At 34.8% G+C, this 27,149-nt stretch overlaps 1 protein-coding gene across 5 annotated transcripts in view; it reads right to left on the bottom strand.

Moving 5' to 3' along the window:
- Nucleotides 1–27,149, bottom strand: part of GABRG2 (gamma-aminobutyric acid type A receptor subunit gamma2) — a 102,575-nt gene that overhangs the window by 54,239 nt on the left and 21,187 nt on the right. For 4 of the 5 annotated variants that reach the window (XM_035013771.1, XM_035013764.1, XM_035013778.1 and 1 more), the window contains exons 2-6: nt 19,985–20,136; nt 18,398–18,465; nt 15,732–15,952; nt 12,587–12,669; nt 9,665–9,802 (exon numbers count right to left, since the gene is read on the bottom strand). In XM_035013771.1, the coding sequence (XP_034869662.1) occupies nt 9,665–9,802; nt 12,587–12,669; nt 15,732–15,952; nt 18,398–18,465; nt 19,985–20,136 (662 nt within the window). The remainder of the gene's footprint in view (nt 1–9,664; nt 9,803–12,586; nt 12,670–15,731; nt 15,953–18,397; nt 18,466–19,984; nt 20,137–27,149) is intronic. The other variant, XM_035013780.1, reaches the window with a different exon arrangement.

The following is a 27,149-nucleotide window of genomic DNA, read 5'->3' as shown; positions in this document are numbered from 1 at the left end:
GATTTTTTTTTTTTGAGACAAAGAAATCAAGGGTCAAATCAAAATATGACTTGCTCAAGTTCATTCAACTATATGGTAGCATAACCACAAAGGCAACTCTTAAGTAGCAATCAGTTTTTGCTCTATATCCAGTTGTCTCACCTCATCAAAGAAAATAAAGACAGAGCTTTATTGCAGAGCAATAATTGTATCAATCTTCAGAAAAGTACAACAGGACAGGAAAAACTGTCAATTGGCTATGCAAGACTACTAATCAGTAATGTGCAGGAAAATTGCAACCAAGCTTTTGACTGCTTAGATGTGAGCTAAAAAGGACAAATACAAACAAGACTAGATGCACAAATGTCTGCATATATAACTTCACCATTTTATGTTTATTGAAAATCCATCTTCCATGAAAGTAGATCATAGGGATAAACTGAGTAAACTTAAAATCGATTGGCCCTGCATAGGCTAGATATTTATGACAAATAAACCCAGTTGTAGAATGTAAAAAAGCAAGTGAAACGTAGGTTGGCCAGGTTCTGGCACTTCCCTGCAACTCACTATTTTCAAGCAAACCTTAGCTGAGTGATAGTTTTCACATATTTCTTTTTGCCTATAAAAAAGTAAAAAAAAGTATTCATTTCCACACATACATATGTGCTCTCATTTGGGGATTATCTTTCATTTGCCCCAGTTTTCCTCAAAGATATGGATACGCTTAGTTTTTCAAAAATAAGGAAACAGTAATTCACAAAGAAAGACATACAACCACAAAAATACAACAGGAAGTGGTAGGAACTTTGGTAAATTGGAGATTATGTGCCTCACCTATTCAGAAATGTCATAATTCAGTTCTATCCAATGATTTTCAAATACGAATGAAGACCCAGATGTTTAAGATGTAAAGATGTTTAAGATTTTCATATGGAAATTTTCAATTGTACAATGTTGACTAAAATAAAATTAAACTCATCCATGTCTAATGACCCATGCTCTACGCTGAGGTTGGACAACTGGCTACTAAGTTACAACCACTGATTTTACCTCTTCAGAGAAATTCCCTATAAGTAAAATTAAAATTGGGCTTGATCTTCAAGAGTTAGCCCTAAAATTTTATTTTTCTCTCAGTCTATTTTCACTCTCAGTCACGGAGACTGGTAACAAGAAATCACCAACTCAGAAACTGTAATCATTAGGTGGTAATAATTCATATCCATGATTACATTGTCTCTTTAACAAGGAGCTATTACACAGCTCATGAATTACACACTTTTATATTACATAGCTCTTCACCACTTAGTGAAGTGGTGCCTGGTTGTACATCATCTTACCTGGAAAATGCTTATGTTCAATAAGCATACCAGAAATCATGTTTGGAAACTATTCCAGTAAACTTAGTTGTCTCAGCTGAAGCTTTCATCTTCTCAGCAATGTCACTTATTTATTGTACTTCAGTGTTCTTACAGAGCTGACAGAGAAGCATTTACGGACAAACACAATTAGGTTTGTGATGGGGATTGGAGAACTGTAATTTTAAGAAAATGCTATTTTTTAGTATTTCTTTTTGTCATTATTCTGAGAAATAATGCATAGCAAGGGGAAGTTAATTCAGGGGTAGACAAACTGGAAGACAAATATGAAAAATTAAACATTTATGATGTGACTCATATGCTAATGAGAAGCACTGTCAATTTCTTAAGCAGCAGTTATGGAGATATCCATATATAAAAGTGAACAAAAACTAACTAAGTCATGTTTAACATATTTGTCAATCTCGTTTCCTTGGGCTTTTCTGCCCTTCAGGAATGGATTAGTAATACTAGCTGTTCTTGCTTTTTTCTAAATGAGTTAGATTATATGAGATACAGGTGAGAATGGTAAACAAATTCTCCCCAGCTTGTATGCCCAGCAAATTTCTTTTCTGGACTGTTATGCACTGCAATGTGCTGTGACCTTCATAATAACTTCCTTTTGAAAAAAAAAAAAGAAAGTTAATAAAAAAAAAAATCCTTCTCATTGCTGTTTGCTTCCCTTTTCAGTCTCTGACAAGCTTAAATTTGCGTATCTGCCACACCGAATAGCATTATTTTCTGAAAATGCAAAAATAAGGTGAAGAAATTATTCAGTTGCATCAGAGTGAAAGGAACTGTCAATGAGTTTGTGTGTAGAGCATGATGTCTGTCAACTCAGTCTCTATTATCTCACATTTTTATTTTTTTTAAAATTATTTAATGTTTTACATTTATTTGGGGCAGCAGCTCGATAGAAGCTCCATTAGTCATATCAGTCACACGGATGAATGTGTCTTTTAAATATAGCAAAATAGGATTTTCAATTGAATTAGGAAACACCAAAGACTTGGATAAAAATTAACATCTTGACCTAGTTGGTTTTCATAGACTGTCAAAATAAGGTATTAATCTCCAAAATTACTATAAATAATAGTCATGCAAACCTTTTATTAGGTTTTCTTTCTGATCAGTTTTGTGTGAGGAACAAATTTATACACATGAACTGGATCTGACAGTTTCTTAATTAAGGCCATATTTGGATGGTGACCAATAGGTCCACTTAGCAAGTGAATAGTATTATCTCATAGGCAATAAGTATGTTTTTGGAAAAGGAAAGAGAGGGGCGCCTGAGTGGCTCAGTCGTTAAGCATCTGCCTTTGGCTCAGGTCATGAACCCAGGGTCCCCAGAGTCCTGGGATCAAGCCCCGCGGCAGGCTCCCTGCTCTGCAGGAAACCTGCTTCTCCCTCTCCCTCTCCCCCTGCTCATGTTCCCTCTCTCTGTCTCTGTCAAATAATGTCTCTGTCAAATAAATAAATAAAAATCTTAAAAAAAAAAAAAAGGAAAGGGATATCACTGATAAATTCTCACTTGTTATTGTTATATATGAATATAATTGCTATTCCTACAGACTAACATTTTATTGATGTATGTATAGGGTTATATTAAGTGGTATTACTTCATTGCCTTGTGTAATATTACCTATTATCAAGCTTAAGAATTAACTTTTTCTTTTATTCAATTTATTTCTTTACCTAATATGTTTATGGGAAGCAATAGGGTATAAATTTGGTATCTGGGGGTGCCTGAGTGGCTCAGTTGTTAAGCAACTGCCTTCGGTTCAGGTCATGATCCCAGCGTCCTATGATCGAGCCCCACATCGGGCTCCCTGCTCGGCGGGAAGCCTGCTTCTCCCTCTCCTCCCTGCTTGTGTTCCCTCTCTCACTGTGTCTCTCTCTCTGTCAAATATATAAGTAAACAAAATCTTTAAAAAAAATTTTGGTATCTGGATAATTAACTCTACTTTATTGACTATCCTTGAACAAATTACTTAGCCCCTCTAAACTTAAGTTGCTTCATCTGTCAAATAGCAAAAGAATGTATTTCTCAGAGGCTTGTTGTGAAAAATAAAATGAGATCATGCATGTTGAGACCCTAAAAAGCCATAAAACCCACTGTCCCTTCCTAGCACACAACTGAGCTACATTTCCCAGGCTCATTTTATCTCCACGGGAACATACAACATTCTTGCCAATGGAATATAAGCAGAAACAAAGCGTGTCACCTTGAAGCCAAACAATTTTCCTTAGATTTCATATGACTTCTCTATGCAACCTCTCTGTGTCTCTCAAGCCCTATCTCCCCACTAGGTAAAGTCAGAGCAACCTTGGAATTTAAAAAACTGATGTGGGATTTTTAAATGTAATATATAAATAATCTAATATCACAACTGAAAGAAAGTAACACATAAAATCTTGGGTTAACATTATATATAACACCATATATCACTAAAAACAAATATATGGGTGGGACTGTCACTCCTTCTAAATTAAAAATCTAAAGGAGTTTGTTTTTGCATTTGACTTGCTTTGAAAACATACTGAAAACTTGATGAAGGAAAACATTAATTTATAAAGAAAGTTGCTCCTACATTAGGACATCCATAGTATAACTGTGGTTACATCAGAGGTTCTAGATAGGTCTAAAAACGAGGACTTCAAAGAAGCATCTAGTCAAGTGCATTCATTTTATAAACAAAGAACTTTCATCCCAGAGAAGGCAAATGACTTCCCCATGGCTACTCCTGGCCCAGCTCCCTTTGTTATTCATACATTTTCTTCTCTTGAAACCAAATTTATTTTTTTTTTCTAAATTGAAGCTTAAAAATAAGATAAAAATCAATTATTGTGAAGTCTTCCACTGATTTAAGACATTGCATTGCTTTAAGTAGTTTGAAAGTTTATTATTGACGAAAATGAGCTCACAACTTACTTTGACTTCCAAGTCACAGGAGACTGTGGGATGAATGCACAGTTGTTTATTTGTCTCCTCACACCTAGGTTTCTTAATATTTTTTATTTCAACTTCTTCGGTGAAAAAAAATTACTGTTAACTTGTATCTTTTTTTTTAATTATTTTCCTTTTTCTTTCCCTTAAAATAGTTTACCTCCATGATGAGTAAAGTTTTAAAGTGTCTCCCTGGTTTGCCAAAGACATCTAAATTAAAACACAGTCTGGAAGGTAGGATCTATTTCTTTTTTCTGTTTGGAGAGTTATTTGACCAGTACATGTACACTGATATACGTAGAGAAGGTTGGAGTTGAGCTTGGTACCAAATAAGGAATATAGGATACAAAGACATGAAGTAAGTACAACCTACCCAGAAAACCCCAGGGGGGTTAAGGGTACCGTGGGAGAACCGTGGGCAAGGTTTAAAGATAAAGGGTAGATTATAAATATTTTAGAAATCAAGCAATGAACATGAACTTTATCCACAGAGCTAGTATTTCTAAAATTGCAGTCTGCCCGTACTATTGGAAAGTAAGGTAAATTTAGTGGTATGTGGGCTTTTTATTTTAATATTTGTGTATTTCTTATAATAGAAATCAGGAAAATATAACTAGCACATGGAATCCTAGCCTAAAAGGTGAGTTAAAGACAAAAAGAAAGTAAATAATATTTAATGTTCATGGGTTTACCAAAAACTTATGGGGTTATTTCATGAAACACTGATGTTTGCACTCCTAAAGAAAATATGGAAGCTTTAAAGGTATTCTGACAAGGAAGAATGTGATATATTCTTTTTGATTCAGGATGATGGCATTTGGATCATAGGTTCTCCGACGAAACTTATTTGCCCACTTTTCTAGCCCACATTTCAGGATGAGAACATGAAGGAACAAAGTTCTGCTTGATACTAAAGATCATGTAGATAATTTGGTGAACTGGCAATGGCAACATGATCAGAAAGAACAAAGTCTTCTACTTGGGAGTAAAAAATGAGTAATGGGAGTATACGTAATAGAATTCTGCATTGCTTATTAAATTGAGAGAAATTTTACAGTTTTATCAATATAATTGTCACAAGCAATCAATTCTACAATTGCTACTAATCAACAACTCTAAGCAAGCCACCGTCCTAATATCATGGATACAAATATGATTAAAACAAGGTTTCTGTTGTGAAATTTGTGATTTATTGGAATGAGGGGGCAGAAATAAAAAATGCCTAAGCAACACAAGGCAGAAATTATGTTTTTATAAGGTGGGTGAAAATGCTCTGAGGAAGAGTTAATGAAATAATGATGATAATAAGTATTAATAATAATGCCTTCCAATTACAGAGTCCTTTCTATGTTCCAGACAAAATTTTAAGCATTTTTAATGGAGTATCTTACTTAATCCTCAGAGCAACCCTGCAACACTGGTGACATTGAGCTTAGATATATTAAATAATAATACAAGCCAATATTCAAACTTGAGCTGTCTGACTCCAAGAGGACATGTAATTTAAAAATTGCTCCAAATTGTTTTGGTGGTAAGGTAAGTAAAGGCCTCATTGAAGAAGTGCTGTGCTTTTTAAGCCTTAAAGACATAAAGAAGGTAGGGATGAGTTGAGAAGCCATTCAAAAGAAAAAGACTAAGATTCGGTTTGTTTATAGGATTGGCTTATTATATTCAGGAAAACATAGATGGATTAGTTCTGTCATCAGATAGGAAATTATGGAAAACAAAGCTAGAAAGTTCCTGAGGTCAGGTGCTTGCATATTAGGAACAATAGCTTGTGCTAACTGACCTACTAAATTCTTGAAACATGGTGAAAGTTGTGTGTCCAGAAGACCCACTGGGCCACAATGGGAATAAAATAGTGTAATAATTAAGAGCATGAGTCTAGGAGCAAGCTATGTGAACTTACAGTCCTGCAGTAAATGAGCCTCTAGAAGTCTGTTTCCTCATCCACAACGACATCTTGGGTATTGATGTGTAGTAAATAGGACCACGGTTATGAGAATTCAAGTAGGTTGTTTAGATAAAAGGTTAGCTACACTGTGTGTAGTTAGTGCTCAGTAAGTGCTAGACTTTATGATTAATGTGTAAAAGACAGACTGTGGAAGGGAGAGACTGACAGCAGGGACATAACCTTAATAGGCTACCAACACAGTCCAGATGAGAACAGACAAAATCCTGAACTAGGACAGTGGCGATGGCAAGTGAAAAGAGGACAGTTACACAAGATGCTTCAGAGGCATAAATGCCTTTGTGATTCATTAGAGGTGGGAGGTAGAGACATGACTCTGAGTGTTCATGCCTGGCTCACTGGGACAACAATGGTGCTCTTCCCAGATGCAGAGCAATTATAAAGACATGATGGTTTGGAGGAGAAATCATGGATCCAGAATCCGCTTTGATATATTGACTATGAACTAAAGGTGTTCTTCAAGTCTTATCAATGTACCACCAAGGTAATATTTTTCTCAAATATGACACAGATAGGACTGGTGGTAAACAAGATGGTTCAGGTGGTGGATGCAAAGATTGTCAGATAGCACTGATTTACATGGTGAGAAGATTCTTTCCTGTGTAATGGTCATTCTACTCTTCTGTTTACATCAGTGAATTGTTTTGCTCTGGTACCAGCTGCACTTTCCCATTTCTCTAATACCTTTCTTTCTCTCTTTTCCAATATACTTAATCTGCAGAGCACACATATATGCACTTAAAATTTAAGAACATTTGTTTGCTTTTCATTATATTTTTGTATCAACTTTTATTGTGTCAGATGCTTCTGCTTTTCCAATTATGGTCCTAATATAAGGAACCAGCAGTAGAGTCACCACCTGGATATAACAAAGTCAGGAGAGGAGGGCTTAAGTGAATGAAGTTTAGAAATCCCTGCAGTAAGCTAGGTCAGATTTTAGGCAATATTCTCACTCAGTATTGACCAAGGCTTTTTAAAAGGATATACATTTACTGTAAGTCTAGGAGAAAAATCACACTGTAATAAGGTTAAGATTTAAAAGGAGTATAAATTTGATCTTCTAATAATTTCCCAAGAAAGTTTTCTTAATAACTTCCTAGTAGGTAGTAACTAGTTATGGAGCTCTGCTTTGAAGGTAAGATGGCATCAGAAATCAAACAAATGTTCATGCAGAAACTTCCAGTCATTACAAAATCAACTATCACAAGAATCAGGCTGCCTCTTAGCACTGGTGTTAAGTTTCCGTTCAGTCCTTTCTCTTCACAGATGCAATTAAAATGGTACTGCACACAAAATACAAACCAGCAAAAGCTGGAAGTGGATAAGACGACCAACAGGGAGGCTAACCACCATATTTAAAATTCACAAAGAGTTGATGCAATCAATTAAATGATGCTCCTCAATATTAAATCTGATATCAATGAAGTTTTGCTTTGATTTCCTCAGGAAGATTAATAACTTCATGACACCTTGGTAATTTTTCTTGCCATGCCTTAAATAAGTAGATCATTTTCTTCTGGAAATATCTCTTAATAGACAGTAAATACTCTAGATTGCAGAGGGAATGATATTAGGCCCTGTGATATAAAGCCTACCCATCCCTCACCGCCATTTGATTTTATTGCCCCTCTGGGCTCAAATGACTAAAAAGACCTGGTAGTCATCGATTTTTGGGTTCTGTTTTAGGGTGCTGGAATAATTACAGAAATAGGAATATACAACACAATTTAATGCCCAATTTCTCTTTCTGGAAGCATGCAGACTTAGAGATTATTTTTACACATGTTCCTCTTTTCACAGATGGAAAACCAGTTCTAAGGCAATCCTGAATCTTTTTTGGGGACCAAATAAAAGACTGTTCTAGTACTTGATGTTCAGGATTTGCAGCGAATAAGGGAACAGAAGGCCACTTTTCAAAAATATACTCAAGCATTTCTTTGACCTTCTTTTATATTCTTTTTGCAAATTAAGAGAGTTGAGAAATCTGCAAACACTGTTGGTAACAAGTGTTAGGACCAGATAGCTCTGAATTGGAGGATGATGGTTATGAAGATATAATCTTAAATTTATATTTTTGTGTAGATCCTTAATTTGCTTCTCTATGTATAGTAGACCAAGGCCCTATTCCAAATCAGTCAACACAAAAATAGGTCCTATGAATTTCAGGAAAGAAAAAAAAAAATCAGGTATGCTGCAAATAAGTCAACAGAAAACAGCTCAACTCAGAGAAATACATTATCAAAATACGTGTCTTGATATTAAGCTGAGAACACAATGTTTATATTTGAAACAGGGACATAATTAGATTCACATAATTTTAAAAGGAATAGCTGGAGGGTTTTGCAGAGGGTTTATACTAGCCACCCATGAGACAGATCAGGTCTGGAAATATGTTTAAATAACACCACATGGGTTTTTAAATCAATTCAATTAATACCATTAAAAATCATGATATTTGATATAAAAATAAAAATTTTTAGCTTCTTGGGCACCTGCATGGCTCAGCTGGTTAAGTCACTGCCTTTGGCTTAGGTCATGATCCTGGAGTCCCAGGATCAAGTCCCACATCGCATTGGGCTCCCTGCTCAGCAGGAAGTCTACTTCTCCCTCTGACCCTCCCCCCTCTTATGCTCTCTCTCTCTCTCAAATAAATAAAATCTTAAAAAAAAAATTAGCTTCTAAGAAATCTGAAGTCCTGAGCACATTAGGTCCCATACACATCTGAGAATTATAAATAATATTAGTAAAAGCTACTATTTATTGAATGCTAAGTGCCAGATATCATTCTAAGCATTTTCCTTTTATTTTCCCCTTCACACACATAGTATACCTGTGATACAGGTCTTTTTGTCCACATCAGATATCTGGGAGAGTTGATCCCTGAGAAATACAGTAATTTTCTCAAAATCTATAGGTGGTAACTGATAGATTTGGGATTTAAAACCAGGCCTGTCCCATATCCATGATGTAGCAATTCAAAATATTAAATTACTGAATGCTGAATCAGTCCATATCCAATATGATCACATTTCTGCATTTGTAGAAAGTTAATGTTCCTTGTGTGATTACTTTAAATGCTATTTCAATATACCATGAAACCTGTTTCCTAAAAGAAACATTACACCTAAACCTCATAAATATTTTGCTTTTAAAATAATTGCTACTCATTTTTGCTTAAAGAAATTACACAATTTACTAGTCCAATTTTAATCCATTTTGCTTCAAAATGATAGAATCCATTTATATTTATTATGCTAAAATACCAATTATAATTTTCTCTGGTAAATTAAAACACTTCATTTAATTTTCTTCATATCATTTGTAGACAAGTATTGAAAAGCCTTCTGAATTATATATATCCCAGAATTTTAACCCTGGAAGGGGTCACTTAAAATTCCAAGTGCATCTTACCAGAAGTCGTCTTCACTACTTCAGTGGTATTTCTTAGTCCAACAAATGAAAATTGATAAAGCCTCCAAGATCTTGTGTCACCCACTTCAACAGAACTACGCTTCCATTGGTAGACAATTTCTTCACGTGGATAGCCATCTGCCATTAGACGGGAAAGCACACATTTAAAATTATTTATAAGTGAACGTATGTAGCAACCACCTTCCATGAACAAGACACTGAGGTAGGTGTGAGAGAGACTGACTTATAAATTAGAAGAAGATCCTGAACTAAAGAATCTCACAACAGAAGAAATAAATACAATGACATTTTCTCCCAACAGGAATTTAAAAAACTATGAGGTCAAAATTACTTGAAAGTCACTTAATTTGCATAGAAGGTATACTATACATGGTTTCATGTATACTATATTCATACTTCACATTGTCTAGGGTAAGATATAAAAAGTAGCCAATATATAAGCAATAGTACATACACACAGGGATTATTTCATGATGAAGGAGAGTTAACAGGGCAAGGTATTGAAAGTCATGCAGAAACAGAAAAGAATAGGAGGGGAGCAGACTCAAATGCCTCTCCAGGGCATGCCCTTGGAGTGGAAGGTGACTGGGAAAAATAACCTCAACTACTTACATTATTCTCTCTCTCTCAATTTGTTGGGACTTCATTTTAATATATGTAGAAATTCTACTTAGTACAATTAAAACTAGTAAAGTAGAAATGCCCAGGGGAAGATACCAATGAGTACTATGTAGATTCTGAAGAAGTCAATCATGTTCAGCCAAGAGAACAGAAAGTCGTCTTTTAAGAAGTATTGTACTGACAATGTAGTGGTTATCAGTACCATTTGCTGGCCATAATACCCTAGAAAAGTTTCTTCATTTTTTTTCCTTAATTATTTGTTTCTTTATGGGGATCAGGGTAGTACTTATTTCATGAAACTGATGGTCAATATATATTTGTTGAATGGATAAACATTATTAAGTTAATTGTAGAATAAACTCAAGTATGGGTGCCAGGCTGGCTCAGTGACTCTTGATCTTGCAATTGTAAATTCAAGCCCCATGTTGGGAGTAGAGATTACTTAAAATAAAATCTTAAAAAAAATAAAATAAACTCAAGTAAAAATAGATAAATAGGTAAACAAAACTAGACATCATCTAAACTATTTATCTATTAATAATGCTATATAAACCTAAGTCTTAATTATGGAGGCTGATTGACTACTTGGAATAAAATCCCTATGTGTCTTCCTTTTCTTTTCTTTTGGTCCAAGTAGTTGTGTATTATGTTTTTATTGACTAAGGTGAAAGAAAAAGAAAGCATGATCCCCATATTGGCATGGAGCAGAGGAAGGGGGGCAGAATGTGCTGAAAACTGAGAAAAAGAATGATGATGTTAGGAAATTTCCTATGGAGAACACGTAGGTGATTTAACTTTTTTGAGAGCAATAAGTAACATTAAGTTGTGTTTGGGTTCAGAAGACAGTTGTCCATCAGTGACCTAAAGACACAGAAATCACCAGTTCTTAAATTTTAGCTGACTCAGAAAAGGAGTAGACCCAGTTGGAAATTAAAAGAAATGAAGTCTAATCTCCTAACACGTGGGGAAGATTTTACTTAAAAATATTCCATTCTTGGATAAAGTAAAACATATGAAATAAGATGTATAATGGGAACTTTTGTAAATACATATGATATACAGTGATATTTTTCTTCAAGTTCATTCTGGAATTGATGTAATGATGAACAGATGATTGTTTCTCTCATCATTGATTTTTTTTTAAATATAGTTATTATGACTTAGTTGGCTCTTATGAGTCTCTGTCACTCCCTGCCTGAGAAATTCTATTTATAGAAATATAAACTTAAAACTTATAATCAGTTTTTCATTCTGCCTAGTATGCCTAGTTGGCAGACCAAAAATAAGGAAGAGGTGAGAAACCAAAATGAGTGTTGAACAAATAACTCAGGCAAACATCTGGGGGAAACTGAAGCTTGATTTTGGTTCAAGCAGGAAATATCTACAAAGGTTACTAAAGCTTAATTTGTTTCAGAATCATCATGGATCATCTTGGTATGTAGTCTATTATCTGATAATAATAATAATAAAATTAATAGAGCTTTCTGATGAATCTTATTGTGTGTGAGGTAGCATACCAAGCATTTTACATATATTACATCAACAAAGCAATATCGTGGTGAGGCAGGTCTCATAATCTCCATTGGGCACCTGAGAATGTGGACTCACTGCAAGATTTAGTAATTCGTTCAAGTCCACAGTGATGGAGTGGGGATTTGAACTAGACCCATAAGACACCAAAAATTAGTCTTTTACTCACTGGTAAATAACTAGTTCTAGATATCGCTTGAACTCCAGATGGAGAAGGTAAATTTCAATTTTGCTATCTTTAACAGGTATTACTGAAATTGAAATAAGCAAATGACACTGTTGAATCTATGTACCTCCTGATGCATAAGGGAGAAAATAAGTAGCAAATATTTTGCTACTCTCTTCTCCTGTGCCTATGGGAGTAGTGGGGGGTGGGGGTGGGAGGAACAGGGAGGGATAGGGGCAGGGAATAAGGATGTAAAATCCACCATTATACCTTTCCATTGTGGCCAGGCCTGGCTTTATAATCCTTCTTGAAAAATGTCTTCAGGCAGCCACTGCATATTTATTAAAATTTTATACACCAGTGAAGCCTACTTGTAATTTCTGATAAAATAGATCCTTTTTGCAGGAATCACTCTAATAGGAATAAACTGGTATTATGATGAAAGTAACTGTCAAGATCTTCAAAGTCAACAAAATTGCTTGATTCTGCATTCTCTAGGAGTCTCCCAATTAGTTGGCATTGCAATTAGAAAACTGTTGGTGAGAGAGGATACAGAATACATAATACAGAATGAGATTACTTACAGCTGGAGAACTCCAAGGGGCAGGAATGCTCATCCATCGGAAAATTGTGTAACTGCAATTGGCACTCTGCATCAATTGTCAACCTAAATAGAAAGATATGAAACCTAAATAGAAATCATTTAGACAGTTTTAAGAATATACATTAGTACAATTTTTAATGACTATTCTTCATCTTTGTTCCTCGAGAATACATCTCATATTATTATCGATAATACAAGGTGATTCTCCCTGAAGAAACCCACCAAGTCCAGGAGAAAATTACTCAAGACTTAATGTAGACCATTTTCACAGACCAATCAATAGGATTTCATTGCCAGCAACTCCATTTTTTCCAAAATTTATGATCAGATAATTTTTGTGGCAAATTAATTGCACACATGAGATTGTTTGTTGAGTATATTTAACAGAACAGTTTTAAGAACTTAAGCTCATTTACTGTTTGCATGTAAATGAATGCTGATAAATTCTCAGCTGTTACCTGCTAATTAAAGCAGAACCTTCTGTTTGTAAGTACTTGTTAGCTGTTAGATTTAAATTACTATATGTGACTTTTAAAATACTTGTATTTCACAATGGAGTATTATGCATTCTGATAATGGAACACTATGAAGCCATAAATAGGATGTTATAGAGTAGAAGAATATTTAATGGTAAACAAGAAATGTTAAATACACATACACAGACATATTAGAAAAATACTTGCCAGTGAATCTCAATTAGTTTGCATCCGGGTGCTTATTAAAGATAGAGATTTTCTGGATTTCAGTATGGGCTGGGACTCTATGAGGGAGAAATTTAATGGAGTTCCAGATGTTTTGACCATCTTTGGAGAAGTATAACTATATTCTAAAATTGTAATGGTGATGGGCTGATGATTTTTAAGATTTCTTATTTGTTAACTATATATCTTACAGGTATTAATCTTGAAGTAAAAAAAATTATAAACATTTATTTTAAAAGATTTTACAATTCAGCATAATTTTTAATTGGAGAGATTTCATTTTTCTACAGTATAATAGGACAATTACTGATCTTAAACATAAATAATAATACTGAGCCTTTATTGGTCTATGTGGCACTGGGTATGGTAAATTGTTCTCTAATTTAGTAAGTGTTATTATGGCTTTATTGTACTTGAACTTGTCCAAAGTCACAAAGCTAGCAGCACAGTTGAGATTTGAACCCAAGATTATTTGTCTCCAAAGCCTAAGGTTTTAATCATTGTCACTCAATAATTACATGCCCTTCCAAAGAAAAGGTTAGTTTCATTCATAAGTGAAATTATAATTAAATTTGATATTTTATTATTATTCTCAAATTAAACTGGAATTATTAAATTGAAAATAATTTAGAGATTGTAAAGACAGATACATATGTTATCTCTGCACACACAAATATTCATAACTTGTTATAGATTAGCAACAAGAATAAAATCATCTCTCTCTGTAGTTCACAACTCATTCAAACTTGGAATCTCATGAGTGGCATTTTTGAGGTGGTTTCCATAATTAAATATTGTATAGAGATTCTACAAATTAACAGAAGTGAAAAAATGCGTGTGGTTATGAGAACAATCAAGGGACTTGGGATAGTGTGAATGACTTAATATTTCAAAAGCAAGACGGACTCTAATTTATCAAACTTTGATTTCCACTAGATTCTAATTTCAGTCATCACCTTATCTCTCACATTTAATGAAACCCATGATGAATACAAACTGTATGCCATGAATTTCTTTTGTAATTATGGCCATTTTTCCTAGTTACTGACATAACTCTGATATAGGTTTTTGAGCCACTTTAAAGTATTTTATTTTGCACGCCAAGTGTTATATAAGAAATAAAGTATATGCCCCAAGAGTTTTTAAAAGGAATCATGTTGAAGCTAGAAGTTCCAGGATCCTAAGACCTAGAAAAATCATATTATCCGTAATTTTTACTGAAAATATATATAAATAATTTTAATATCTGTTGTGCTTACTATATATCAGGCTGCATGTGAAGCATTTTACATATTGGCCCACTTAGTCCTTATAATAATAAGAATCATTATCTCTATTTTATTTTATTTTTATAGAAATTAAAGAAATGAAAAGAGTTTGCTCCGACTGTCTTGGATGGGGGCATGAACCATGGGGGTGGTGGGTACCTCTTTTCCAATAATCTCCATCAATTCCTACCTAATTTCTTTAAATAAAGATGTAACCAAGTAAAAACATCAAACTTACTAATAAAACTTTGAGATACATCTTCTAGCACCAAGACCCCTGCAACAAGATAGCTGCCCCTAAGTCCTCTACATACAAATTCTGAGGAGTTGCCCTAATTCATATAGATAGTAAGATACAGGTCTAAGAACCAAAGCCAGATTTGTCTGGTTCTTAAGTCTATGTACTAATCTATTATGTTGTTTAATAATATACTATCACCCATGAAAAACCTCAACATCAAAATATTTTAAATGCATGTAGGTATTAAGTGCTAAGATAATGGCATACAGTAATTTAAGTAGAAAATATCCCAACTGTTACTTATCATTTAAGTTCATAAAATAAAAGAAAGCTCCTTCAAATTATCCCTAAAGAAGTCTATTTCCAAAATAGCCAGTAAATTAAGTCAAATAGCCTATCAATATAATGCAGAGTGAGTGCTGGGAGATAGAACTCATCGTACTTGCTATTGCACAGCTAAAAGAGAAGGAGGTACCAGGAGACCTCCACACCAAAATTTCTCCTTTAGCAATGGTTTCCTTGGAAACAGAGACATTTCCAAGCATAACAACTAGTGGTCCCAAGGATAACTGTCTGTGTTTTCGTTTCGTTATTTTAAAGTAGCAGAACACACAGGCAAAAGCCAAGACCGGTGCAAAAATCAGGTAACCTTATAAAGGTAAGGGGAATTTCATGTCCCTGCAAGAAAACAGAGTTCTCACATCAGTCACAGAAAGTAAAGCTCTACCTATGATTTGAAAAAGCTCATTGATAAGAGAAAGAAAAGCAAATTTTGTACTATCACATACTATTTTGATCACACATGCCCACCCTGATGTAGGTTTGAAATTTCTTTCATTCCTCTTGTTTTAAGAGAGTGTAGTTGATCTTTGTTTTATTCCCAGAGATTACTCCTTTCTTTTTTCAAAAGCATACCTTAAGGTGTAGAGCACTCGACCATCATTCCAAATTCTCAGCATCCTATTAGGGGTGGTTATCCAGTGTGCATCAGCCTTTTTGGAGTTTCTGAAGAAAGTGTCTGGAATCCAGATTTTCCCTACCATGTTGCTATTCAATCGGAGGACTTTAATGGTGCTGTTAAATTTCAGACGTCTGTCATACCATGTTTGTGCAAAAAATATATCAATTGTATATTCCTGTTTTGTTTTTTTTTTAAAAAAAAAAGGTGAAATAGAACATTTTTAACACAGAATTGTAGATCATTTGTTTATATTTATCATTTGTATTCTCACTGCCAATACAAAGCAAAGCTACTTTAGTTTTGAATAATCCAAAAGAAAGCAAAAGCTTTGCTAAGGAAACACACCCATCTTTTCTAGACAAATTGATATTTTTATGAAAAAATAGATCTGTTTAGATGAATTCCAGCAAAAGATCATAGTTGTGATATGATCATTTGCATTCTGGGTCTCGAGCAGTTTCTCATGTTAATTTGGGCCAGCTCATTCTTTGTTGTGGGGGCTGTGTTGTGTACTTCAGAATGCTTAGTAGCATTCTTATCCTCTACCCACTAGATGCCAGTAACACAAACACCACAGCACCCCCCCCCAAGCCCCTGCATATTGTGACAGCTAAAAATATCTCCAGACATTGCCACATATGTCTCTAGGAAAACAATCACCCAGGTTCAGAATTCACTGCTAAAGAGTGAAGGAAGTCCATACTATTCAAAACAATCTTAAACTGGAGCTCGGGAGGCTCAGTTGCCTCATAATAAAATTGGGATCTTTAAGAACCTGTCTTGTTGGGATGCATGGGTGGCTCAGTTAGTTAAGCAACTGCCTTTGGCTCAGGTCATGATCCCAGGGTCCTTGGATCGGGTCCTGCATCAGGCTCCCTGCTCAGCAGAGAGTCTGCTTCTCCCTCTGTCTGCTGCTCCCCCTGCTTGAGTTCTCTCTCTCTCTCCCTCTGACAAATAAATATAAAAAAAAACAACAACACCTGTTTTGTTAGGTAGTGTGAAGATGGAAAAGGGGAACGCACATCAAGTGGTTTGTGCGGTGTCTGGCAGATAGCAAACACCAAATGTAAGGTAACTTCTCAAAATTTGTTACTATTATAGTTGTCCTTTTCTCCAAATAAGAGGAAATGAACCAATTAAAAAATAGTCTTTACTACTGTATTAACCACATCACAAAGCACATTCACAAAGTGCTGTGATGAGCAATGACTTTATAATGATTACCCTCAAATATATATCACTAAAGTGGCAAGTGATTGACTTCAATCAAAGAGAAGTAAAGTGTCATGTGAATTCAGACCACAGATCTGGAGTCAGAACACTCAAGTTCTGGTTTGTCATATTTAGATATTATTTAACATTATTTTATAACTTGATTTTAATGATGTCTATAAATGAGAAAATTGAAGAAAAATTCAGTGTACTTAGAATCTGAGAGCTGGGCAATGAGAATCATCCATATTACACATAATACACATCCAAAAAACAGCCTGTCAGGATCAGACCAGAATCTTCTTCCTTTGCCTCATTTGCATTGTTCTGTGCTATTTCTTTGCACCTCCTGCTGTGTTATCGTATTGTAACTAACTACATTTCCACTAGCGTTAAGCCTTATCACTTTGTTCACCACTTAGTTCCATATTTGTAGTCTACGAACAGTAAGAAGGGAACCTATTTTATGAAATTCTTTGTCAACTAGTTAGTGATGTGCCAGTAGGTAAAGTAATTAAATAGCTTCTGATCTACATTTTGGCAAGAAGAAAAAAAATACACATACACACAAAAATAAAAGCTTTAAGGTTCATTGAACCAGCATTTCATAAAATGTGGTCCTGGGATAGCAGTTCTGGGAACTAATATTCCTGAAATTAAAAGTTCTAATTAAATAAACTATCCATATAGCTTTTTCTTAAATATTTATAATTTGCATTAGAATGCTAAATATACTGAAAATTTTAGTTATAAGGAAGACCTGTGTTGGTATTTCTTTAATGGTTTACTTGCATGGTGTATGCAGGTGGTGGTAGACTTTTTCTTATCACCCCAAATGAGAACACTTAGAGTTTCTCATCTCCCTGACTCAACAGAGTGTCCTTACTGCTAGCTTGGTAAACACTATTTCAAAATCATACTATGACTATGTTATGTTTGTTAATGTTATGTTATGTTATAGTATGTTCTACTTTATTCTAGACTCCAACCTAGTTTCTTATTTTCAGATTCAGAGAGAACAAAGCTATATTTATTGTTACATCTAATTCACTATTTCTTCTGATAAATAATTCCAGTTTGAAGCAAACTATGCCTTCTCCATACCATCAAATTCTAAAAATTAGTGGAGTACTGTATTTTATTTTCTAGTAAGCTATACTTACCAAGTAAGCAATGATTGTTGAATTTTAAAAGTATATCATTTTTACAAAAAATAGTTTATATACATATGATCACACTTAGTTCTCATAACAAATTATAAAAAATATCTTTATATTACAATAGAGAAAAAAAAATCTGAAACATTGTCTCTCCCTTATGAATATTTTTGTCAGCATACTCTTTGCTATTTTTATGATGCCACATCTCCTCTCTAATATGTTAACAAAACAGACAATTAGAAACTTACCATATTGATAGCATTCACTGGACCGATGCTATTCACGTACATGTCTGTGTGAATTAATGTTGGTTTCACTGTAAAGAAAATGATAGATATGTGCATGTGGTGAAGCACAACATTTTAATGTTCTAGTGTTATTCTAGAAATAAATTTATTTTGCTACATTATAAGTGATTTATTCACAATTAATTTGGTGTCAGTAACTAATTCACTACATTTAAATAACTATTTGTTTTCCCAAAAAATCTCCTTTTAAGCATGTAAATGCAGTAACTAAGCATATTAGAGTTTGAAACTGATTATCCTTTAAAATTGTGTATTAAAATAAGCAAATAAGAAAACGCTGCTCAAATTTTCTTCAGCCTTCTCTCAGATATCTCAGATATATCTTTAAGCCCTGGAATCTATTTGGGCATGGTAACCTGACTTGACCCATGTAGAAAAAATAACTACTTAGTGATCTAGAAAAAATATGCTTTAGAAACATGAAACAGACATGAAGAGCAACAAATATTATGAATTGTTTTTGAAACATTGCCCTCTGTTGATTCCTTTCATGACCACTTTGTCCTCATACACCTCAGCCAACCCAAAATCAATCTTCCTCAATGACTTACTCAATTGTGTGACTCATCAAATAATATGAGGAAACCATATGGAAACCCAATACACACCTATTAGTCAAAGAGGAATGGTATTAAAAATCATGTAGTATTACATCCATGACCAAATGGATGTGCTCCATTTTCATTTAAGATTTAATGAACAAGGATCCGTAATATCATTCTGCGCTTCAATTCAACAAGTACATTTTTCTCATCTTTATCCACTCTCCCTGAAAGTGCCATGCTGTAATTTTCTATGTTGGACTGAATTCTTCACTAGTCCCTACATCTACGCCTCTGCTTTCACTCCAGTGAGGCTACTTCACTGCCTCTGAACTTCGGGCTTGACCATCTAACTTGTGCTGGCTAATACTACATGGACAAGTGAGTACGCTGTTCTAATCCCAAACATTAAACCTTATGTTTGAGCCTCTACTTTCTGTCTTGCTCTTTGTTATTTTCATGAGAAGGATAATCCTAGCTAGTCTCCTGGCCCCAGGAGTAGAATGAGAATACAGCTTTCTTAAATGAGCAGCTCCAACCTGGCTTAATTTAGATTAGACTGCACCTGGCAAAGGGCTAAATAAATGCTTATTATTATATGTCACTGAGATTTGCGACGGTTTGTGACACAGCAGTAGGTAACTAATATATCCTTTCTTTACCATTATTTACTTGTTTATTTTTGATGTTACTTCATAAAGAAGTTGTCATATTCCTTCTACAGCCTTTGTCTAAGATATCTAGGAGAATTTGAATTTCCAGCTCTCATGCCTCATTTGAAGATTATCAATGCTCTTTCCTCATTTTGCATTTATCAAGGCCCCTCCCACCCCTATGCCTGAATGCTACTTATACATACTTTATTTTTACAGCATATAATGATCATTTAAGTATTTCTGGTTATTGAAACATACTAATGTTTTCTTCTAGTGTGGTAGGCACGTTCGTTTCTATCTCTACTATATCACAAATTACTTTAACATACCTCCTATATCAGGCCGAAGTTTATTGTCATATCCTTCCAGGAGATTATTTAAGATGACAGTGACATCACCTTCAGGAACTTTTGGAGTCAAGACCCATGTTTTGTTAGAAGCATAATCTTCATAGTCATCATCAGATTTTTGGCTAGTGAGACTAAGAAAACAAAAATATTGGTCAGGAAACATATAGACTATATCCAAGAGGACTTTTTACAAATCACAGTCCACTGGGGAGAAAGGAGAAATGAACTAGGATTACAGGAATGTATTACAATGGACGACAGTGAAATTTTTCACTGAGGCTCCATCTAGCTAATTAAACCACACAGATGTAGATTCAAATTTATTAAAGTGTACTCTCCAGTTTTCCAGAATGCTCGGTCTTCCCATCTATAAGTATACCATGTTTTACAAGTGATTTTTGCCTTTCTCATAGTTGATATTCTTCCTGTCCACCTGCCCAACCTCACAAAGGACGTATTAAGAAAAAAACGTTTTGTGAAAATGATGCTTAAATGATGATAATATAGTCTCAGAATACAGACATAATGTCTACTTCTTCCTCCCCGAAGAAGTTAACTTGCTTCAACCTATTAATGAAAGTAAGAGACTGATAATTAGATTCACTCCCACAAACCGCCAGACAAGCCTCTCCCCTCTCAATTGAACTACTAAGGAGAACTTAGTCTTGCTGCTTTTTCTTCCCCCAGGGTGTGTGTATGTGTATTTTTTTCCCCTCACTTGCACTGAAAGCAAGGGCGGTTCATTTATCTTCGATTGTTAAGAACCTGGTACTATGAAGAAAAACGTAGTTGTAGACTTTAAGCCACTCTTTATTAGAGCAAAAGTTCCTAATCCAGAAACTCATACTAATAGTTAATATACTATAATTGTGTAATTGAAACTGCCTACTTTGAGTGATCTAAAAGCTACATAATATCCTGTGATTCAGTTTTCCATGCCCAAACCTGTCAGAAAACTTCCACAATTAGGGCCAGAAGTTAAGGCTCACTTTGGAAAGATATTGGAATCATACTCATTCATTTTACATATATAAAATATATGTATGTATATGTGTGCATGTATAGATAAATAGATGACTCCATATGGTAGAAGAAAGCTGATTGCATGATTAATCTGGTTTGAGAATGAGCATGGGAGATGAAGTTTTAAGAGTAATCACTGGCATGGATCAATTTAGTAAGCACGTAATCTCCTCTTTTATTCCTTTAAAGCTTTATAGAGAGGAACCATTATAAAAATTGAGCCACACATCTGCATCAAACCTCACAGAGCCAGTCTTACTTCTGGAACTTCAATTAGCAGAATGACTTTAAACATTTAAATTTCATAAACCTCCCATTTAGGGTATGATGGGCTGGATAAAACTTCAAGGAACTCTCAAAGAGAAAGGCCCTGGTGTCGGCAGAGGCCAGGTCTCGGCTAGGGAAATTCTTCTTGGGCCTTAATTCATCATTTCTCTAGAGCATTGCTAAACACTCCCTAATAGAGTTCTCATTCTATGACCTAAATCTCACTAGTTTAAGAAGAAAAAACAGCTCTCTGACCAAGAGATTTTCAAGTCCCTCCAATAACTCTGAGAAAAGAATGTGGTTGGCCCATTGGATACCATCATTATGGAATTTTACCACCATTTAATTTGTTCTTGCAAAAGTGTTTAAAAAAAAAAAATCTTTCCCTCCTTCCCTCTGAGTCTTTCTCTCTGTGTCTCTCTTTCTCTCTCTCCCTCAGACAAATGCACCTTATTAAAGTTTCTTCAAGGGAAGGGAATAGATATTAAATCATTTGGTTCACTCGCTTATAGCAACTCCTCATACTAACAAGTAAATAATCCAAGCATGATGGTACTGTATTACTGTTATTACCATCATCTGGCAGACTAGGAGGAAAAATACATATAGTGAAAATACAAGGGATACTTGCTTAGGAGGAATACCACTTTCCAGAATTGCATAAATAAATATTTTAGAATCATCATCTATTAGATGCCAAAACAATAAACAAATAGATTATTTCATTTAAAAGTATCAGTGATAGATTTTGTCGTATATGAAGTTGCCTCCTTAGCCAGAGAGAAAAAAAAAAAAAGAGTTGAGAAATTAAGAGTATAAAGTTTGGAGTTAGAAAGTACTGGGTTTACTTTCTGGATTCATCATTTCTTACCTCTATCATTTACTATTTTATGACCTGGGGCAAGTTATTTAACCTTGCTAAACTTCACAAAGTTTTCATCTTTAAAATAGAGTTAATGCTAGTTTAAGAAAATCACTATAACCATCAGTTACTGGTTTCAGTTGACAACATATAATGGGTTACTGTTGTCATTGTCCATGCCTACAGATAATTTATTTTGTATTTTTGAATAAAAAGACATTTGTACATTCCCGATAACTGAGTACAAGAGCCATGTACCAATGTACTGCTTTCAACTTAAATCACTGAGGCATTTTTACTACTATTCTGTTAAAGTCAGGATTTTAGTGTTTGCCATCACCAGATGAAAAGTTAAGAAGCAGCCTTTCTGTGGAGAGTAAGAATAATTATGTACAAAGTAGAGAAATAATCCAATTATGTGACAACTTTTGTGTAATAAAAAATTGTTTAAAATTTTAAAAATAAATAAATAAAATAAAATAAAATAGAGTTAATGCTAGTATTCATCTTATTTTTGTGTAAGGTTAAGATAATGGTTATTAAGTGCTTTGCATAGTGCCTGACACATAGCCCTGAAAATAGGTCTGTTATAATTATTGTTATAAAGTGACCACTGCTAGATTTATAACAACAGCTCCAACCATGTAACTAAAACCTGAATCCATAGACGCTGCTTTCAGGCTTTTATCTAATATGTGCTGGGAAAAACTAAAAACAGATGTTTTCCAGGAAAAAAAAATAATGAACCCCTACATTATAAATAAATGAAGTTTTTATTCTCTAGAGTTTTCCCAGCTGAGGTCTAAATTAATGGGGCTGATGCATAATCTGGGATTGTTTCCAGATTTGTCTTAAAAAAAAAGAAAAAAAGAGCCTCTCTCATTCAACGTTGGCTCTTTCTCTAGAGAAGAATTCCTTGGAGTCAAGACCTCCTGATTTGCAGGTAGGCTGTCTAGGAATAATGAAGTCTGATCATTAGACAAGGCATTCTGTGGCATTGTCAACCCCATAAGAAGGCCTGGGCAGAAAGAGATTGATAATGATTCAAGAAAACAGACTTGATAGTTGAGTGTACTGAGCACAAACATAAAGTTGAACTTCTAGCTAAAGCCACCTATCCGAATGTAACAGCCTTTACAAATAGTTATTTCTTGTGCCCTTTAGTTTTAAAAAGTAATCTTATAAAAAGAGAGAACTAAAATTGAAATTAGTCTTAAATTAGCTTACCATAATGAAAAACATTTTTTCATAGTCTGAGTGAAAATTTGTCAAAAACAGTGCCAGAAAAGGTTGTAAAGTTTTCATCTTTGAAAGCTTTTTAAGAGATACAGAAAGCCATCTGCCTGGGACCCTTGGACCAGCAGCATGAGCACTGCTAGGATTTTGCTAGAAAAGCAGGACCTTGGGCCCCACCTGAGATTCCTGAATCCAGATCTTTAACAAATCTTCAAGTGATTCATATGCATATTAACATTTGAGAATTTCAGTCACAGAGTGTTGGGGGGGGGGGGGGCATCTTTAAAAATACATATTCCCAGGTTCCCACTTTAAATCTTGAGTCTCCATGTTGTAAATTAGATTTTTATTTTCATGTTTCCAGTTTTATGCATGATTTGAATTTATGAATTATTACAAACATGTAATAAACTCATGTTTATAATCAGAAACAAAAGCTGATTTTAAAAAATGGCTTGGAAAAACAAAAGAAATATTTGATAGATGCTCAGTGAGAGGTTGTTCAAAATTACATAGAATAATCTAAATACTTGAATTTTGGTACATATTTTGTATATTTGACACTGAATATTAATCATGCAGTTTATGGAATTTTAAATTTTAATCCATGTATTTCAGATTCCCACAAATTCAATAAAGATCTAAGTTTTGTGGCGGAGGGGGAGCAGATAATCTAGTCACTTTACCATCCCAGGGTAATATAACAGCAAACATTTGGGTGAGATATAAAAACATTTGTCTTTTCGTTCAGGCATCTTAAAATCCATTGGTATTTGGCATCATAAAGACAGAATATATATATTTTTTCTTTCTCTGACATAGGTAAGTAGAATAAAAAAATAAAAAATCATTTATTTTTATGTTTAAACTATTTTTAAATAATTAGTGTTTCAGTCTTTCATAGTTTCAGTAATATTTTGTTGGTACAAGTTTTAGTTTTATTTTATAGGTGCAGTGAGTTATATGCAGGGTATTTTATATGTCAAAATAAATCTCTCAAGATATATAGGTCAGCAAAATGAAACCTTTTGGATCTTTTCTATTAAAAATTCCTATGCAGGGCGCCTGGGTGGCTCAGTTGGTTAAGCCACTGCCTTCAGCTCAGGTCATGATCCTGGAGTCCTGGGATCGAGTCCCACATCGGGCTCCCTGCTTGCTCAGCGGGGAGCCTGCTTCGCCCTCTGACCCTCCCCCCTCTCATGCTCTCTCTATCTCATTCTCTCTCTCAAATAAATAAATAAAATCTTAAAAAAAAAAATTCCTATGCATTGGATTTTCTGCTTTGTTAATATTACCTCTACTGCGAATCTCCACTGCTTATATAATCTAATCTCTACTTCTTCTTTTTACTGTTTTCACAGAGATACCCTTCTACCCCACATTTTCTTCAGACCATAGAATCCAGTGAGAATCCTCACACTCCAAAAGCAGAGAGAAGAATGTGTTGTTTCTTACCTCATTATGTTACTGAAGTTTGTTAAGTTCCTGAAACTTGGCCAAACTCCAGTCTAACTGCATGTATTGTCCTTCCTGCCTACAATCTTTTCTCTTCACCTCCCAAACCAATATTTGGCTTGGCTTATTCCTTCTTTTCAACACAAACATCACCTTCACATAGAGGTCATCACTTATTGGTTTTTTTTGTTGTTGTTGTTGTTTTAAAGATTTTATTTATTTATTTGACAGAGAGAGACACAGTGAGAGAGGGAACACAAGCAGGGGGAGTGGGAGAGGGAGAAGCAGGCTTCCTGCTAAGCAGGGAGCCCGATGTGGGGCTCGATCCCAGGACCCTGGGATCATGACCTAAGCCAAAGGCAGACGCTCAACGCACTGAGCTCTTATTGTTTTATCTAACTTTGTCACCCACCCCACCCTTCATATGCTCTAGCCAGTCCCTTCATAGCATTTGTTACAATGTCTATGTATTGATTTGTTTATTCTGTCTCCATTACTAGACTACAACTTCCATGAGTACATGTTTAATTAAGATTTGTGGAAAGAATAAATGTTCTTGCTAACTAGTTTTCCTAAGGTAAATAATAATACCAATGATAGCTACTTTTCAATATTCACTATGTCCTAGGAATAACTTTAAGGACTTCACATACATTCTCCCACTTAATCCTTAAAACACTGATATTCCTATAATTAATTATCCCCATTTTGCCAATGAAGAAAAACAATGATATTTACCAACAGTCACTTCAGTTTGCCAAAACCAAAATGTTTAACCATTATGCTGCAAGGCTTTGAAAAAGAAAAATTGGGTCCAAAGAATCTGCTACTGTACATTCATCAAAAAATAAGATCCAAAATAAATGGTTGCTCAAGCTCATTTTCCTTTAGGACAATAAATTAGTTTATGCCTGAGCTCAATAAAAGTATGGCACCCTCACACAAAGTTAGTAACATTCAAATTTCATGAGCTTGCTGTTACAGATACCAATAATTTGATCTCCCCATACTGAGGAATAAAAGCAGAGCTCACAATTTAACTTCACACATGTTATAAACTGTCTCACACTCTTTCTTGGCTTGGAGAGCAATGTACACTACAGGGCAAGGCATACATATCAATCAGTTCATTTTAAAGGATGTCCTCCAGCCACTGCAAAAAGCAGATTTTGGTAAAAAGTGTTAGAGCAGGTATGAAAGGTGAGTATATGTCTCAGAGGACACAGGGAACTCATAATCTGATCATGGGAGGAGGGGGCTCCACTCTGTATTGTCCAGGAAAACTGGGAGCTCTCAAGGGACACTGCAGTATTCTGTGAACAAGAACACTGGGGCACCAATTAGTCTTTCACATAAGGGTCTTTCCTGGCCTATGGGATTCTATACCTCTCAGTAAGGACATGTAAGGAACCTATGTAGAACCTGTTGGAAAAGGTGCTTCTGCTTGTCTGTGTACACATGAATGTGAATTTTCAAAAAGAGGAGCGGTACAGCAAGGAAATAAATCCCCAAGCATCAATTCTGATCGTGAATTGTCCTACTTATAATGACTTCCTTAGCTCTTACCAAGTTCAATTTTTTAATATTAGGTTAACAGCTATTGGTAAGTATGTTTATTTGACTGAGTCAATTATCAGACACATATATCCAATGTGTAAATGCAAATTGTTTATTTTATTAGCAATCACCAGTGACCTGTATCAAATAACTGTCTGTGGGGTTTTATTACCTAAGATAAATTTCATTGCAAGTATCAGAACATTCAAACCAAATTGGTAGGCACTGACATATATAGTCATAAAGCCTAATGTAGGATCAGCTTCACAGTGCTCTAGATAGCTTCACAACTATGGTATTTGAAAACTCAGATTCTTTCTAGTTCACCCATCTATCCTCCACAGTGTCAGCTTCAACCCAAAGATGGCCTGACTATGCAGTCAAGAGATGCTAACAACTCCTTACACCTCTATGCCTCCTTATTTACATCTATGAAAACAGAGATATACTCTTCCAGAAGTTCCTTCACAAAGAAAAGTCCCCAGAGAGTCTAAATTTGTGCATCGCTAGCCAAATACATATGAATTCATACATATGAAACTGAAATCTATGGCTAGAGGAGATTATGTTGATTATTTTGGTCTAATTATCTATCCTATTAGTATCCAAGATGGAAACAGCTTCACAAAAGGCATGAGGATTTCACATACACCCAATGAAAATTGGGATAATTAATAAAGCAAGGAGGGGAAATGTGGAAAACACAACCACAACGCTCGTTGGGGTCAAGGGGTGTACACAGAA

This window comes from Mirounga leonina, unplaced genomic scaffold, assembly GCF_011800145.1.
Source record: "Mirounga leonina isolate KUSES-001 unplaced genomic scaffold, KU_Mleo_1.0 Mir_104, whole genome shotgun sequence".
In the NCBI taxonomy this organism is placed as follows: Eukaryota; Metazoa; Chordata; class Mammalia; order Carnivora; family Phocidae; genus Mirounga; species Mirounga leonina.
The sequence above is the reverse complement of the archived record's forward strand: the minus strand, read 5'-3'. Positions and strand labels throughout refer to the sequence as shown.